The sequence below is a fragment of the Echiichthys vipera genome, assembly GCF_963691815.1.
Source record: "Echiichthys vipera genome assembly, chromosome: 13".
Taxonomy (NCBI): domain Eukaryota; kingdom Metazoa; phylum Chordata; class Actinopteri; order Perciformes; family Trachinidae; genus Echiichthys; species Echiichthys vipera.
Window position 1 is genome coordinate 5067837 of NC_139838.1, and position 19327 is coordinate 5087163.

The 19327-nt window shown below is 40.8% G+C and overlaps 1 protein-coding gene across 1 annotated transcript; it reads left to right on the top strand.

The window, feature by feature from the left end:
- Window positions 1–983: 983 nt before the first annotated feature.
- On the top strand, window positions 984–15617 carry matcap2 (microtubule associated tyrosine carboxypeptidase 2; the record flags this gene model as incomplete). Its single annotated transcript, XM_083925959.1, has 7 exons — window positions 984–1064; window positions 2571–3238; window positions 10010–10153; window positions 11511–11643; window positions 12754–13059; window positions 13290–13387; window positions 15459–15617. The coding sequence occupies exons 1-7, from the start codon at window positions 1040–1042 to the stop codon at window positions 15615–15617; spliced, it is 1533 nt and encodes a 510-aa protein (XP_083782085.1). The 5' UTR covers window positions 984–1039.
- Between the last annotated feature and the right edge of the window lie 3710 nt (window positions 15618–19327).

Sequence of the window (19327 nt, forward strand, 5' to 3'; positions counted from 1 at the left end):
TAGGTAAAGACCACACTCTATGAGAGATTGAAATATTGCCTTGTCTGGATTTCCAGGGTAATTTAAAAAGGCACCCACACTGAATGTCAGTATGAAGTGAGTCATTTGCCACCCCCATAATGTTATTTAAATAATATAAATGATCGTCTTTTATTGTAGACTTTGTAAAAGGGTTAAAAAATAGTAGGGTAGTTATGTGTCAATGTCAGAGTGTTTTTTTTCTTCTAAATATTCAAATGTATAATACCCCCATACATATAGGCTATTTATTATTTATCCCATTGGTTTATATTTATTTCACATATTATAATTATTAGTGTACACACGCGTGGCACACATAAAACAATGGGAATAAATAACCGTCTCTGATCTTAAAGTTAGCAGTTAAAACTATTCATGTCTCTAATCTAATTGTTGGGTCTATGTAAATCACAATTAAGTCATAGAGTGTGGTCTAAACCTACTCTGTAAAGTGTCCTGAGATAACTTTTGTTATGATTTGGCACTATAAATAAAATAGAATTGAATTGAATTGAATTAATCGCAACAAATGTCTGCGTTTGAATAATGGGAAGCTAAATTGTATAATACGTTAGTGCGGAATTACAAATTATGTATGAATTTCCGACCATATAGCCCGAATCCCGATATATTTTTTAAAATGTCTTCAAAACCTATTCTCAGAGGGACTTCATTTCCCATGAGCATCCTTGTACTGCGTAGTCATCAACGAAACCATGGCAACAGATCCGAGCCTGTACCGCACACACAGCTCGACTGTTGTCAGTGTAAGTGGCTGGGGCTCCGTGTGTAGGCGGGACGCTCGGCTCAGCTGTAAGCCATTCAAAGACTTTTAAATAGATGTATTTTACGGGTCGTAACGCGTAGTCAATATATGTTACTCTCTTTAATCGTTTAGTTTCTATTTGGGCATCACTAACTGGCTAATTCAGCTCGGTTAACTTTGCTAAGTGGCTAACGTTTGTGTTTGTTCGAACAGCACTTCGGTGTTTCCTGTTGAAGGAGACCTGAACAGAGGATGCTGGAGTCAATTAAAGTCACAGGTAATGTATCCCGCCTTTCTCCTGTTTTCCTGTCACAGTGAACGGAACTCCAGCAACGTTACAATACATCAGGAGCATTAATAAGCAAATATAATACCTTAACAATTGTAACTTAAAACAACTTATGTAGCATTAGCTAGTTATTCTTAGTCAGAGCCTAGAAGCAAATAAGTTGAAATATAAGCTATTGTTGAGCTTATACACGTATTATTACCGTGGGAGACATCACGAACATTAACGAAATCTAACATTTATAAAGAAATAATTTATTTATAGATTAATAACCGTGTACATTGTATTATATACGACGTGTATTGTATTTTACAGTGTTTAACACATTTTATCCTGTGCAATTGTGGTGGAAAGACTTGATCCATGCTGATTATTGCTAATCATATGCTTTAAATTCACACTAATGTAATATATAAGATTGTTATGAATTGGCACTATAAATGAAATTGAATTGAATTGAAATTAATTGAATTGAATATAATATACTACTAATATAATAATTAGTGGTGATGGATAAGATGTTCACTAGATAGGAAGTCTGTATTAATCCCTTCTTTGATTCATGCTGATTATTGCTAATCATACGCTTTAAATTCAAACTAATATAATATACTACTAATATAATAATTAGTGATGATGGATGAGCTGGACATTGCTTGTTTTCGTCTTAAATGTACGTCCACACACCCAGTGTCCACTAGATAGGAAGTCTGTATTAATCACTTCTTTGCCAGTGAGATGTGATAGTAGCTAATCATACCAGGCGAAAGTGAATGATGAGATCCCAGCTGATGTGTTAGGTAATGGTATTTGATTTGGTGGCTGAGCAAGCCAACGGAGCTATCATTTGTCCCCGTCTCTCGTCCGATCGTTACTGTGTTGTTGGGTCATTATTTTGTGCTGTGTGTGGTTGAAAGGATTCCGCCTCAGCGCTCCTGTCCGAGCAGAGAGCCTGTTCTTTCTGTAATGATGTTCCAGGTCACCTTACTGGAAATGGCAAAGCCCTGCACTTTGACTCCTGTGCTTTACTGCCAGTCTCTGACAGGACGGGGATACATTCCTCTGTGACGGCAGGACACTGACTCAGGAAACTGAAAAAGGTTTATATGAGTCAGATTACATCATGGTGATTCTTCAAAATTCAATTCAATTCAATACAATTTTATTTATAGTGCCAAATCATAACAAAAGTTATCTCAGGACACTTTACAGAGTAGGATGCAAAAAGGTGGGAAAAGGTAGTTGTTACTGAGTTACATGGTTGTTAAAGCACTGATCATTGCACTGTTTACAAGTTATGGTATCTGATATATGTCTATTTCCTTGTTGTTGTTTTTAGATTTACATTGGCTAGATCTAATTTTATCCTGCCTTGATAAGAGGATTACTCTGTCAAGCGATCTGTAAAAGGTCTGCACATGAAGGTGATCCTAATGTAAGCAGCAGACAGATTCACTGCCCTCCCCTTCTGGTTTCCCGTCTGACTTCTTTCAGAAAGACTCCACTGGCCAGAGGTAGAAATGTCCAAAAAGTACATCTTAAACTCTGCCGACAAACCACTGAGTCCAAGCCAAGTATACTTGGAGAAGATTCCTTCCAGTGTCCTCAAAGACCTCTTCAGTGCTGGCTCGAGCAGCTACAACGTCCTGCTGCAGGCTGAGGAGGAGGAGAAGAGTCAGAAGCAGTCTCCATACAAGAGGCCAAAAACATCTGTGAAATGTGGCACCGCATTTAGCCGAAGAAACCGCCCAGGCATAGCTTCAAAAAAGCTGCGTGCGCCAGAAGGTGGCAGTAAACCTGCACAGACAAATCGTGTTCTCTCAGGCAACTCCATTCTCTCCAAACCAGCACGGAGCATCGCAGTAGTGGGCAGCACCATGGGTTTAACCCCTCGTACGGTTCCACAGCTGAGAAAGGCGTGCATCCCCAATTGCAGTCGCACTAAACTTCCCTCTTTGCACAAAGCAGCAATCACCCGGGAAGTGGAAAATGCCAAGAAGCTCTGCATCCTTACAGCCATCAAGCCGTCGAATGTTGAGAAAGAGAAGACCAAGTTTTTCAAGTCTGACTTCAGCTATAATCCACAGTTTGAGTACAGCAACCCAGTGTCTCCGCTCGTCCTGTCGCGGCATAACAATGCCTCAGATCGCTTCCTGACACAGGTAAGGCTTTGTTTGTTTGGTTCTTTTGGCTGTGAGAGAGCAATAACCTCTGCAACAAATAACCTGTTTTGAAAGGTGTATAGGCAGGACTGTACCCATCTAGACCTGCATCTTTTCCAGAGATCTGTTCACACCATAGACGCACTGATTTCAGATGTGGGTCACTTCAAAAATGATTATAAACAGTCCCGGGAGAAAGATCGGATCTCGTAATAAAATCTGAATTAAGCATTAGAGTGTAATACCTGGTCTTTTTCGGCACTTAAATACATCAAATAAGCCATCGAGACAGATTTTTTCGTGTATAAACTGTAAAATGGAGAAATCCAGTAGAGTTGCTAACAGCTGGACGTGGCTAACACTGATTAGCTCGGGGCAGTACGGTGAAATATAGGCATTCAAACATCTCTTTTAACCACTAATACTGCTCAAAATAACAGCAAACCTCTGCAGTAGCATGAGAAGAGTCCTTACACAGAAAACAACCAACCAACAAACCAACAACGTAGTTTATGAACCCAGAGTTTATTAAAAGAGTGTTTTAAAGACTTATCTACTGGCCCCTGTACCAGCTCCTCTCATATTAAAGTCCATTCAAGTGGACTACCAAAGTCAATCCAAAAGGAAGGAGCCCATTGGTGCTTTGTTTTATGTGTAGGTACTCTTCTCATGCTTCTGCAGAAGTTTGCTGTTATTTTGAGCAGTATTAGTGGTTAAAAAAGACGTTTTAATGCCTTCACCGTACTGCCCCGAGCTAATCACTGTTAGCCACGTCCGACTGTGAGCGACTCTCCTGGATTTCTCCGTTAATAGTTGTTACATGAAAAAAACTTTCTTGATGGCTTATATGATGTATTTAAGTGCCGAAAAAGACCATGGGATGATTTTGCGGCGGAATTACCCTTTAAGCCCTGTAACCTGAGTGTAGCCTTAGTAATACACCTACAGAGAATCGTCGTCTATGCGGTTCCCCTCAGCTCTTTAGAACATTTTAGCATCTTTCATCTCTTTGTTTAGTTCTGTTTTTGCAAATGTACTCTTTCTCATCAGCCTAGTTCCCAGCAGCTGATAAACCCATTGTGCCCTATGTGCCTAAACAGCAGACTAACTGGTGAGCATAGTGGAGCATTTAGCAGCTAAAGAGCCAGACAGTTTTATCAGGAGTCAAGACCAAGACAGAGCTGAAAGAACGTCATTTCATGTCTGCGTTTTTCAACTTTTTTGAGGCTGGTGCCGAGTTGGCCGTTTTGAGATTAGCAACTCCCACATGGTGAGTCAGACTGGGATCACAGTGACTTGCTGCCATCGCAGTTTAGTGTCAGGACCGATCAGAGCTGATGCAGTGAGACTGTTGCCTGAGTGAAAGTGGAAAGTGGCTGGGAAGAAAAGTGCAGGATACAGACAAGACTTTGTTTAGCAAACAGTAGGGGATTAATTAAAAAACAGCCTCTGCAGGTGTCTCAAATATCACACAAAACCAAAGCCGGGAATTCAAATTCATGTTACGATCAACCCCTCCCTAAATGGATGCATAAAGCTAAGAGATCAGTTGAATTACTAGTGTTGTGGGAATTTTGGATATTTGTAATTCATAATCATAGTTTTGTCAGGCAAGACGCAGTTCAGTGTCTCCTCTGTTTAACCTTATCATATATTTATTTTGTTTGTGCTTAATGGATAACGTAAATAACTGCCTCATGATGGTATAACGGCATATCTGTGCTTCTGTACATCCTGTTTCTTGCAGATAACTCATGACTGTTTTTATGGCCTATGTAGACCCTGTTTTAGAGACCTTGCGATGAGAGAAGTTGAGAGAGGGATTGTAATGTCTAAGGCACGTTTTGTTTGGTCTAAAGACGTCACCCAACCAAGATTAGCTCGTTCTATCTATTACCTTGTGACCCTGTCTGTCTGGATGGGGCGTCTCCTCCTCTAAAAGGCTGAGCACCAGTGGGATCGGGGTCATAAACTCTGAGCCTTGTGAGGAAGCAGGTTGAACGTATTTTTGTCTGCAGAGGAAAATACTTTGTCAAAATAAACCACAGAGAAAAAGCTGATCCTGTTTGTTGATCTTTGTTGAAGAAATCCATTTCCACAACACTAGTGAACAGGAAAACAGCGCTGTGGTGTGCTGTTGCAGGCCTATTTGGTAACACAAGTACACAGACAAAGAAAGAGTGAGTGAGTTCATCAGGAAATGCAGTAAAATGATACTGTGGAGGATGCTTTTGTTTTTTTCCTGTAGCCTGTCCTAGTTTATCTGGTTTTACATCTGTGTTGAACTCACTGTCACTTGAAACACATTTGTCACACAGTATGATATTTAGAGGTGTAAATCCAGAGTTTCTTCACAATCTAATATTATATTGTCGTTGGGTAGGAAGTAGGGAAGGGGCCATTTTCCTGACCCTCCCTTTAGGCCCCTGGCCTGATTTCGCATTGTGAGGGTCTCTAGTTTTAAACTGTAGTTAACTTAAACTTAGCTGGTGTTAAATTAAACTTAAACTTAAACTCGGCGGGCTCTGTTCCCATTGTCAGGCAGCCCAAACAAGTCGATTACTGAGTTCAGTTCGATTGAACCTCAACAGAACTAAACTCAAGTGCATTCCGTTATCGACTTGTATACACTGCCTCTCGATATAGACGTAGCCGGCTGCTAAGGCTTGTAGCATTATAAAAACAGTCTTCTCTTATTAAACTCTGGGTTCTCTAACTACGACGTTGGTGCTTTGTTATCTGTGTAGGGACTCTTCTTATGCTGCTGCAGAGGTTTGCTGTTATTTTCAGCAGTATTAGTGGTTAAAAAAGACGTTTTTCATGCATTCCACACTCTGCCCCTAACTACTCAGTGTTAGCCGAGTCCGGTGTTTCTCTGTTAATAGGCGATCTCCCAAAAAACTTGTCACGATGGCTTATTGATGTATATTCATGCCGAAAAAGACCGTGGGGTCCAATATTCAATTACACTTTAACACCAGTACCAGCACCAGGGTCAATGTCGTATACCATGCTTCTTTTGTCGGTGCCTGGGCAGGTTTGTTGGGTTTCCTGACTCTTTTATCTCACTGTGGCATTCTCTGCATATGGCATGTGTTTTGCCTGTTGACCCCCTCCAAAATCCAAATTCTTTCCACACTGCTGATTTATTCTTTAGAGAGGAGTAAATATCCTCATTGTCTTTTTCTTGACATTGCCATTATCTTCCTGGTGCTAGGCTGCTAAGACTGTTTAAATGTTTAGGAAGGAGGTGCCATGTAGATGTTAAAATAAAGGCATATCTTAAAGTTAATGATATGTATAGATATTTTAATTTTGCATCAGTGATATTGGGTCGTTGATATCGATACAGATCAATGGATCATGACACCCCTATTTTTTATTGCATTTGACGATAAGAAATGGTACTCAAATCAGTACTAGAGTAATAATTCCTGAAAATGTTGCGCAGCCCTTATAATAATCAACATGAATAAATCCAGTGTGACACAAACTATAAGCTAGAGTTATACAGAAGCACAATGGCATCAAAGTTTAAAGAAGTATGGGGCCAGACTACCGACAAGAATTCCTCTCCTCACCCTGGAAAGTAAAACACAATGGGCCTCATTTATCAATCTTGCGTGAAAACGGGCGCAGATCTGAGCGCAGAATTGGTCCTAGGAAAGGACCCACGTGTGATTTATGAAACATTGGTATCGGACCAATCTCTGCGTATGAATGAGTGGGTCCTTGATAAATGCTGCGGCTGAATTCGATCGTCATTAACATGTTACGCCCTTAAATATTCCTGGTTCGGAGGCCTCGCCCACTGAGGTCAAACATGGAGAGGAAGAACGCAGATTAGAAAAGAAACTTTTCCGACACACAGATCGGCATCCTGACATCCGAGATGGAGCAAAATAAAGATGTGCTTTTTGGCAGTCTTAAGAGTGGAATAAAAGGGGCCCATAAAAACGCTGTATGGAAAATAATAACGGCAGCGCTCCACTGTGACCCGAGTGCGCCTGTGTGCACTGTTGGACAGGTGTAACCCAATTAAAAGCACACACCTTTGAACATATGAATTGCAAGAAGATTATATTTAGGAAACGCTGAGTCAAATACATTGAACTTGCTCAAAAGATCCATTTCATTCATTTTGTAATTATGGCTGCAGTATATTTCCACAGAACATAAAAAAGGTGTTGTTTTGTGTTCGCTATTATCCAAGTTAAAATAGTTTAAAGACTGTAAGTAACCAATGTTCTGACCGTTGTGGGTTAGCTGTATATAAACTACTCCTATAGGTGGAAACAACAGCCTTCTGATCCAGAATATCACCTATAATGCGAGGGGTGCATTTCACGGCAGGGGGGCTGAATACGGCACAACACCCAACCTTTGTCATCTAGAAGAATCATACCAAGATGTTAATCATCTGATACCTTGTTTGATTTAATGCAATTTATCGAGGGTAGCCACTTACCGAGGAGATGACTTTGGCTCTGCAGTGCCTCTTGCTGCAGCCACGCGCCAACACATTCATTCATTAATTCAATGTCGGGGTCGCGGGGGGCTGGAGCTGAGCTGTTTTGAAATATAAAAGAATCGTGTGCCCCCCCCCCCGGTCACCTGGCCACCACGTTTAAAAGCGACAGCTTGGCATCACAAATCACCTGTACATTTATCGAGTGGTAATTTTTGTGATTGATGAATGCTTAATCATTCATGGATGGTGCCTTCAGACGCACGAGTACAATCAAATGCTCCAACCACAATTTTTATTTTTTTATTCGTTTTAAGAATCCGTTTTGATCTGTTCTTAATATGTGACTGCTTATGCTTAATGACCGCTGAGGTTTGTTCATTATTTTCAGCCAGATTTTGCTGTGCTGCACCGCAAATACACAGGCTGAAATGTGCGTACACGATCTCAGACCAGACGTGAGATTTGATCGTACCTCCCGCTCACGTCCAAATTGATAAATGCCGACGTTTGCCAGGAAATGGTCGTACGCACGTTTTTCTGCCGCACGTTCGTTTGATAAATGAGGGCCAATCTGTCTATTAAAAAACAAGAAGTAACCCAGAGAAAGGCACACTCCACAGCTAATTATTTTATTAGTTAACATGAGCAGTCAGACAGTTAGACCGGACGAAACACTTTAACCACATGATCTCAACCCCTTTCTTTGGAGGTAAAAGTTAATCAATTAACTTTAATTAATTAGTTAATGTGAACACACTAGAATTTGATGTGAGATCGATTGTTTGATTGTCTAAAAAGGGCGGCACGGTGGTATGGCGTTTAGCACTGTCACCTCACTGCAAGAGGGTTCATGGTTTGAATCCGGGCTGGGGCCCTTCTGTGTGGAGTTTGCATGTTCTCCCCGTGTCTGCGTGGGTTTTCTCCGGGTTCTTCCTCCCACAGTCCAAAGACATGCAGGTGTTAGATTCATTGATGAGAGTCATCAATGAATCTAACACCTGCCTGTAGGTGTCCAGGGTGGACCCCGCCTCAAGCCCGATGTCAGCTGGGATCGGCTCCAGCCCCCTCCCCCCACGACCCCGATAGAGACAAGAGGTTAAAGATGGATGGATGGATGAATGTTGTGTCATAATATGATAATAATCTGTTGAAAGGGATGTTTTTTTCTGGGATGTTGGGGTAGATCAGCTGCTCAGTTAGGGATAGTGAGGCTGAGAAGATAAAATACCATTCACCGGAGCAGGTGGGAAAGTTTTTATCAGTGTTTATTTTTTGGTTTCAGCTTAATTTCGTTTTACTTATTTCGTTTTTTGCTTCTTTAGCACCCCCTTTACAGTTTTCTGGTGCTAAGCGACATCATCTGCCCACCATTATTATATATATATATGATAAAGTTGAATCTAATCTAATACAGGGGGGCAGCGCCACAGTCAGTTTATTGTTATAATTGGTAGAGCTAAACTGATAAATTGGCCAGGTGGCTAACTGCAGATATACTGGTATCCGTGTAGTTGTTGGCCAATAAGTAACAAGAAAGTGCAGAACAGAAATGCCAAACAAGGTGTGAAGTCGTTTGGAAACAGTGTCTCCATTACGTAGTCTGTCAACCAGAGAGCACTGAGAGTTTGTTTTTCAACTGTAAGATGTCCTGATCAGTATGTATCTGGGTCACTATCTTTAAAAAGATCCGTATCAAGATTGTTTGTGTTATTAGACATTACATTCATTCTCAAATGTCGAGACCACTATCATCCTCTCTATGAGAATAGAAACAGAAATGAAATAGAAATATTATATTGTTTGACGGGGGGAATTGGTTTGTTACATTTGCTCTCTTCTCGAATAGAAATAAATAAGATATACAACAATGAACAATAACGCTGAACTATAGAAATAATGTTAAATAATAAATATGTAAACATAAGTACATTCTGCTGTAGTAAATATCAACTCTATATATGTAAATAGAAGAAAGAAGTAGGTATTGTAAATTAGGATAGAAAATGTACATTATGCTACTGTAGTAACAATCTGTGAAAAATACATAAATGCTGCATTGATATAATTGACCAAAGTAGTAGGTCCATAAATTGTATTGCTGCCCTATGTTTTTTTCTTCTGAATAAGTTGTTTGACTAACGGGGTTGTGTTTAATGTCTGTCTGATTGCGTGTTTGTGTTTCTTGCATGCTTCATCTTACACATTTTTAGTAATGTAGCAGGCATTGCCAAGTCGTCAAGTACAGCACCAACAAAGACAGTTATTAGTCTTTCCCATAATGACTTCCTTATCCCTTGCAGGCAGTGCACATCATGGAGCTTGCCCTGCAGCGTTACGGCAGCTATGAGAAGTTTGAGCAGGCCACCGGGGGCAACCTCCTCACCAAGAGTCGTATCTCACACAGCGTCAAGAAATACATGGAGAAGGAAGGGTGCTTGGGAGAGGTAGGAGAACAGGCCACTGGAGATGCGTTGCTTTTCATTTGCATACTCATGGCATTGGAGTTTTTAAAACAATCCCAGTTTGATTCGAATGCTAGGACCAACACAGTTCTGTACCAATGTAGAGCATATGACACTCAGTAGAGAAGCCTTTCAGAGGCTGTTATTTTGGAAGCTGGTTTTGTTCTGCGTCTGTCATGCTGCATTTCTGCATCATCAGTGCGGAGCAGCAGACAGCAGGGCATCAAAGGGAACTAGCTCCAGGGAAAAGTAAGACCTTGCAAAAAGCCACCCCTTCACTGATGTCATCCTGCAGTTTGCTCGTGCAGAGCTGCGTTTATGTAACCGTCAACAAATACACGTTACATCATCAATTTAGTAATGTTCCACTGAACACATTACATCACACAACACATCTTTTGTGCTTGTAAAGTCTTAATAGGTTTAGACATACTAGACAGTGGAAAGATAAAATACAAGGGGGTGAATAGCATTAAAGGAAAGACACCCAAAAACTCATTTGACATTTCTGGACTCATTTTGTTGAGCCCAGCTACAGATGGTAGCAGGAAAGATTTCAGCAATGTAAAGAATCAGTGGCTTTGGAGTAACTCAGACTATACTTTCAGTGTGTATAGGCCTTTTCAAAGTTACATAAGTTACATATGTGTCCTAGTTTATGTCCTTTTCAAGTGTATGTGGATGGCATCAACTGACAGGAAGTCAAGGACAAGGCTGTTGCCTAGCAATGGAATTCTATAGCCACAAGGGTTTTATCATCTGCCCATGTCTGCGAGGGTCCAAAATGTAGGAACACATACGCCGTCACAGACAATTAATGCAATATAAAATCATTTAATTCAATTCAATTCAATTCAACAAAATTTTATTCACTCTTTGACTTATTCATGTATTACAGGGACCAATTCCTCCATGAGGAGATGCAATATGTATAAAGAGAGAGAGACACACAAAGACGGATACAAAGACAAACAAATAGGCAGACCCAGGGATTCATGAAACCACAGAATTAACATTAACTATAATAACATCTAAAGTAATAATATGAATATGAATACCAATAGTAATGCAGGCAGGACAGAGTCACATCTGCACCTGGAGATAATGGGGCTAGCAGACTTCTCAACAACACAGCTGCACAGGTTGGGAACTAGAAACATAATATTTCTGTCCATTATTCAGCGTCACGCCAGTGTGATGGAGGCATAGAAGCGCATGGCGATAACTCTAGATGTCATTATGTCGCTGTTAACACACAATGTTGATAAGTGGTGCACATGGATTTGACAGTTTAAAGGGCAATGAAAAAATGCTTACGTTGACTTCTCTCTGTTTGTAGATCGTAGTCCAGGTGACAGACGACCTCCTGTCCAGAGCCTCCATGACAGTGGTGAACAGCAGACCCACACTGACCATCAACGTTTCCACTGCCCGAGAACACTGGCTGGAAGGCATGCTGAGGCATGAGATTGGTGGGTACAGAAGTTCACATACTCTTGGAGGTCACCAGTTAAATGGAAAATCATTCCAATTGGTGTGTAATGAAGTCCATCAGAAGACATTAACTCCTTTAATCAAAGGTCTGATTGGCTGTCATCCAGTATTTAGACTGTTCTTGGTATGGATACACTGTATTAGTAGACCATTTCATGGCTGTTGGCTTGAATTTGAACTTAAATACAACACATATGCACCGCTCAGATTTGCCGCCCTGCCGCTGCGCTTAAAGTTCAAATCAGTTAAACTTTGACCGTCCAAAGGGGCAACCAATGAGATAGAGGCTTTTTGAGTGTGACATTTAGGTTTCCTAGACAACCAGAGAGCAACATCACCAAACTATTTAACGTTACATTAAAGTCATATCTCAATCCGGGAAGAAAACGTAATGATGGAGGTTTATAAGCATCACACCAGGTTTGTGAAGAGGCAGTGGTCGTGGTTGTCACGTTCGCCTCACACACGAAAGGTCCCCGATTCAAAACCGCAGACTTTTCCGACATTGCTTCAAGAGACATGTTGATATGTCTGTCACATTATCTGTCAAGAGCAGAAAATTCCAAAGACCAGAAACTCTTCCAACCTGACAGCATGAGCATTTCCAAATCTATTCCAGATGGTGGCAGTCGGTATATTTGCTGTCTTTGCATTACTTTTAAGATTGGCAGACTTCTTCCTTTAGCAACTACTTCTTGGTAAACTAGCTTGAGATATAGGTGCACTTAACACCTACCAGTACCCGTGTGTGGAACAATTGGAGTTGCAGGTGCTCAGCGGCAAAAGGGCTCAGTGGCTAAAGGACTCCCCGTCGGGGAATCGAACCCCGGTCTTCCGCGTGACAGGCGGAGATACTGTCCACTATACTAACGAGGACCGGTGCCATTTGTCCTGGCACAGCAACGTGTGGCACACTCTCTTCCATCCAATGGTTGTTACAATACTAACATTGATTTAGCCGTTTACTGGGTCTCACTTCCCAACCTTGCGGTGAGCCCAGCACAAAAAGCTGATCATGTGAACGCCCCTTTAGAATGTTTACGTTTACAACTTTGAAAAGGTCTACAGTCCTTGTCTCTGTTCCCCAGGCACACATTATTTCCGTGGCATCAACAACTGCCACCAGCCATGGAGCAGCAGTGTTGGCAGGAAGAAGCACAACCTGAAGCCACTGAACCCCACAGAGGAGGGCCTGGCCAGCATCCACAGTGTCCTGTTTAGGAAAGACCCCACACTGTGGCGCGCTGCCCTGCTCTACTACACCGTATACCAGGCCAGCCACATGTCCTTCTCTCAGCTCTTCCACAATCTGGGACGCTTCGTCCAGGACCCCAACACCCGCTGGGACTACTGTGTCCGAGCCAAGAGGGGCCAGCTAGATACAGCTCAGCCAGGTCACTATGACACTAGATAGGGTTTAAGATTCAAAAGAGTGTTTGCTGATATATGTAGCCATATTTGGCTTGGTTATACGTTCAATGTAGAGACAATCCAACTTGTCCTTACCTCATCTGATTCACATGTGATAATGTCAAAATAACATTCAAAATATTAATATAAGCCTTTAAAAATTCATACTTGTCAAACTTGTGTTGGTCTTCTTTTCTCCGCTCTCACATTGAAGGGTGCTTCAGTAAAGACCAGGTCTACTTGGATGGTATCCTGAGGATCCTGAGATACAGAGACAAGATCAACTTCCCACTGCTGATGGCTCTAGGAAAGGTGAGGCAGCTCAACTATCTCAAGATCCTTCTCACACGTTTAGAGACTAGTTTTCCAGTCATGGAAACACCTGCAGATTGATTCAAATGATATATTTTTTTCGTATTTTGTATTTATTTGTTCTTTTCATGAAAATGCCTATTCATTACATTGTACACATAAATTCAATTCACAATTACAATACATTTAAACATTTACATGAATGGAAAGGAGCAGATAAGAAGAATACAATTCTTATATTTATCTGTCCCTTTTCAACAGAACACAAACATGTGATGACCTCCCCTGATTTCCCCCACCCTGGCACTGTTATCACCAAATTAAATACTAAACCTATAGAACAGTTTATACAATACGTACATGAAGCTACTCGTCAAGTCTATATGATTCAATATGTTTTGTTAAATACAATATTTTAAATTGAAAAATATTCAGACAACTTTTTTATTCACCCTCCTGGGAATTCCACAGTTTTACCCCTTTAACAGATGAGCACATTTGTTTTAATGTTGTTCGTGCACAGGGATGTTTAAAGTCAAACTTTCTGCTATGATTTGCATTCTCTGATGTAAAAAAAACAACAACTTTTGTATGTCCTCTGGTAGAATTCTGATTCAAATGATCAAATATCCTCAAAGTAATCATTGTTTTCGTGGATCGTTGTAATAAAGTGTTAGTCCCTAACTCCCCTTCATCTTGAATGTCCTCAGCTCCAACATACAGCAATTTGGATGGTTGCTCTCTATCTATCACATTAGGCCTCATTGTTGTGCTGACAGGAGAAACTATTGTTTATTTGACTTCACAGTCAGATATGTTACCAAAAGCTACTTTCCCTTCCTCCACTTTACATCATGTCTCTAATGGTATCTCCCCCCTACCAATGCTTCCATCCCATAATTATGGTAGAAAGCAGCAGATCAGTATCATGTGTGACATTAAGTCACGTGAAATAAAAGTTTAACAACCCAGAGGATGGTTAGAGCTCAGACAGAGTAAAATGAATGGAAAGGCTGGATGAGGCTTATGTAATAACTTCTCTAAGGAGGGAACAGGCCATGTTCTTCTGCTTCAAAGGAGCTGAAGGCCCTGATGATTGAGTGCGGGGCTCATTCCAGCTGTGGATGTTAAACCTGGCGTAAGAAGTGATGTGTTTTTGATAACCACCACGATTTGAGGGCAATGCACAAAATGAAATGAACCAAAAAGAGCAACGTGTGACAATCCAGCATTTTCACTTTACACTTCACTAAATAATGGTGTGCTGCTGACTTTTCATCTAGTGCCACCTATAGTCAGTTTCCTTGTGTAATTTAGTTCAATTTGGGGGGGGAATATGAAAACTATATATCTATCGAAACCTTAGAGTGCGAAGAATCAGAAAATATTGGATTGACAATTTTCCAAGGTCAATGTGGTGGCCATCTTGGATTTTCAAGATGGTCGCCTTTTAAATACTAAATAAATACTAAATACAATCTCAAATCTCCAGGATTACCTAGAATTTCAAATAGCTGCCTTAATGTTGTTGGTTTCTCTCCCCCCCCATTGGAGGAGATCTTTATTTTGTGTGTGATTTCCTTCGATTTTTTTCCTATTGTAGATTACAGCTCATTTTCCCCCAGCAAACACGGCAGCAGAGACGCTGTAGGAATTGTGACTCCCCCCGTCATGCCACTAGGGCTCAGGTCTGCCCTGCTAGGGGCCAAACATGCAGATGCTGTCAGAAACCTTACCACCTTGGTAAATGGTGCTGGTCTGCTCCGGCTGACTACTCTGAACAGTCACGTGACACACCCGGCACTCCCTAGGCCCCCACCCAGTGACCTTCTAGTGTGTATATTAAAAAACAACAAAAAATAATTATAACAGTGAACAGTAGGCAACATAAATTAACCATTCGTTTTGGGAGAGGAGCCGGAAGAAGCACCATGCTCGTGTATTCCTACTTCTGGTAGTAATACTTATTGTGGTTGCATTTCTGAACTGGTCCTGAGGGTTCATCATTTTTTGTGGTGTTGCAGTGCAGCCGGTTGCTTAGTCTGTCTCCTCTATTCTTCTGTGGCCTCAGGTGTCATATGAAGATGTGGACCGCCTGAAAGCCGTGGCTCAGATGGAGAACGTCCGCATCCCGCACTTCATGCAGGACCAGGCGAGGTATGCCGAGCAGCTCGTGAAAATCATGGCAGTTAACCAACTGACTGACGAGGAGCTCAAGACCATCATCTGAGCCCACTCCGCTCCCCTGCACAGGCCCGATCGCACCTGAATAAAACCTGTCAAACTGCTACCAACCACGGCCCACATGCCTCAACACCATCATCGTACACGGTAGCAGAGCGTGTGATTTGTGTAGCATGCTATATCGCATGTAGTGTAGAGTTTTGTTAGACAGATACAGTACATTGGTTTAATGTGACATTAGCTTTGAGAATCTAAAAATCTCTTTTTTTTCCCAGTCATTTATCCACTGATACAGTAGGGATCATCCAGAGACTTGTGTTTAGGACTGGCTCTAGTTTATTTTCTCTTTCAGTGCCAATACAATACCTGGGTTGCTGATCAAAGATGAATAACATTTGTCAAGCACTCATTGCCAACTTTTTTTTACTTTACAGTCTCTATTGTATTGTATTTATTTAGAATATTGTTCGTATCTAATGGTTTTAAATATCCTATAATGATCTAAATCAGAGCCTTACTGAAACTGGATATATTTAGGCTTATATTGATATTCAAACCTAAAAAATATTTTTTTTTAAACATCAGAGCACCACATTAACAAATGCATGTGATAAGAATCTCTTAAAAATAGTCTCGGAAATCTCAATTTTGTTCCTTAAGCTGTGATTGCATGTGTGTTTTTGAATCTTACTTCCCGGAGATCCTTCAAACAGTGCGCCGCCTCACACGCATATGAGTTCAAGAGCGAGTCTGTTGCGTTAGCTCCGCCTACCCTCTCTGTCCGAACGACCTCTGCTGGGTGCAGTTTGTAGTACTGCAAATGCAAGGGCCTTCATCAGTGGGCCATATAATGGCATCTACTAGATTCCAGCGCACCCAACCTACTCAGAGCCGAGGAGTCTTTGATGCTGTGTCAATGACTGCTCCAGGTTCTGTTACTGTCCACTGTTAGTGTACTGCTTAGTGCACAGCTGTAAAATGAGAAAGTTTGTGACTGAATTGAGCCTATAATCAAGCCCTGCCCCCCAACTGACTGGCCGTACAAACTTACAGTGGATTTGGCAGATGACATTAAGAGCAGACGAAGAGAGGTGGAGATACATCTTCTTCTCAGATTGGCTCATTGTTCTGTCAGGATATAGTGACAGTCAGCAAATATGTAAAAAAAAAAAAAAATTTTTTTTTTTCTATTATTTTTTATAGAAAGTTAGCGACCTCAGGTTTAACAGACATTTGTTTAAATGAAAATCTTCCAGATCATTCCTTTAGATGTGGTTATGACAGTTGAATAATATCTTTTACAGTTGAATAATACACTTGTCAGTGCTCTGTGGTGGATGAATATGTAATGGTGAGACTGTGTTTAATGAAAAAAAAAATCTAAATGATCAAACCACCCTTAAAAAGTGGGGAGCAGTGCCACAGACGGTGTCTTGTACTGGCTCGTTAAATCCCCTCAGAACCGTTGCTTGCCCTGTTGCCCTGCGTGAACTACTGTTGTTCTCTTTGTTACACAAGAGTATAAAAGCCAGGCGTTAAAAAAAATGAGGGGGAAGATTTTTTAAATTTATTTTACATTTCAAGACTAAAGTCAAATTGTTGAGAAAAAATAACAAGGAAATGTTTTCTCTTTTAGCGTATAAACACAGTGTGATCGTGAGTATTAGGACTTTGGAGAGATTGTGTCGAACATTGCATCTGTTCAGAAGGAGAAACTACACAACCTTGGAAGAGGTGGCTGCATTCGTGCAAAAATAGCTGGTTGGATGGAAGCGTGCAGAACTAACAACCACCCAGAAGTTATAGCTGGCTACTTCATCACATTCATTGGGCCCTTGGGAGGATGCCCTATAGACTGCTCACTGACAGAAGCACAGATAACGGGCACGTCGGAAACACGCTTGTCTTTTTGCGCAGGAATCACAGATAATTTTGCAAGAGATTGAAGTTTCATCTGAGGAGCTCTCTTCCAAAACGCTATAAATCCATTTTAATAGTTTTCAGGAAAATTAAATTTTTTTACCCAGACCCACACATTTGGTTAATATTCAATGTATCTTGTCAGTTGGTTTATGGCTCAGTCTGAACATGTTGGACGGACGGACAAAACAAAAAACTCTCCCGCTTCAGAGCGCCGCCATGTTGGATCGCATAGAACGCTCACTAAATTCTGATTGGTCGAGAGGACGTATCACATTTAGGCTAAAAATAGGTTTGGCGCTGGTCGCGGTTTGGAAAGGAACTGCATCTTGAGACCATTTTAAACAAGGAAATAAAGAGATTTGGCAGAAACACTGATGAAGCAGTGAATAGGTTCTGTATACAGCAAAGTGGCTCAAACTCATTTTTTTTAAATTTGGCTTTTATCTCGTTTTGGAAAAGAGCTCTTCATCTGTAGACGCAGCAAACCGGCGGATATTTCGTAATATTATATATTTAATATATATTTAATATTTCGTCTTTATTCTCGACGTTTCGACTTTATTCTCATAATAGTATTTCAACTTTATTCCTGACATTTTGACATTGACTTCGAGATGTCAACTTTATTCTCAACATTTCAACCTTTTTTTCTTGAAATGTAAAATAAATTTAAAAAAAATCTTTCCCTTTATTTTCTTAATGCTTCGGCCTTATAGGCCTTGGCCTTACGTACTTTGCTCATGTAAAATGGGGAACATTAGTGTCCTGTGCTGAAAGGATAATCATTACATACGTAATTAACACAGGATGGGAAATCTAGGTAAAGTTAAAGCTCTTTGCTTCCTTTTCAAATGCAACAGCACAGTCACATTAGCTTGTTATACTCAGCGAGGCAACAGTCGCCACAGATAAACAGAACTATGTTAATTCCACTTAATTAATCGGGTTGCATTGGGATTAATTCAAATGATATGCTCATTTGAATTTATTCCATTTTGATTCTTTAAAGAAGTGACTGCCCCAACACTGATGTATCTGTGATCAAATCCATTTGCCAGTTATATTGGATGTGATGTATCCCTCGGGCTCTAATCTAAATGCTGCTCTACTGAACTAGACCATTCTTGCATGCATATGGTTAGTTTTAGCATAAGCAATCAAAATCACATTGATCTAGTTCTAATATAAGGATTCTTTGTCTTTCTCTAATGCACCTGTGATCTAAGTGTACTTACCTAGTGTTTTATATCACATTCTTGCACTTTGTTTCCTCTGGATACCACTTAGGGGGACTCTTTTTGTAGTACAGGTGTTAGGCATTAAAACAATTGCTTGAGAGAAAGATGGTGACGTTTCTTGGTTCACAACAGCTCTGTCTTACTACAGAGAGATAGACAGATAAGATGTACTGTAAGTGCTTCATCAGCAGCGTCACACAGGCCTGCTAATTACAAGTGAGCCCGTCAGCACTGTTCTACACTTTCAGAGTGTAAAAGGTGTGCCCTGAAGTGTGAAAGTCACTTGTAATGCTGTATACTTTGAAGATGAGTTCCTCATTATACTCTACGAAGCCCTCGTAGTCCAAGTGCTGTGACTTGAAGCCCTGTTTGACTATTTGCACTTTGTTACCTTCGATCTACCTTTTAACTGCGTCGATATGGGCAGTTCCTGTGTGCATGGCGTTTATGATATATTTATGCTTTACAAAACGATCCAAATGCCTTGTGGTTTAACTGTGGTACTTGATGAGTTTGTGTTGTTAATACCAAGAATGACCTAATATAGAGAGCACATGTGCGACTATGCTTCCTCAAAGACCCCTTAAATGGTACA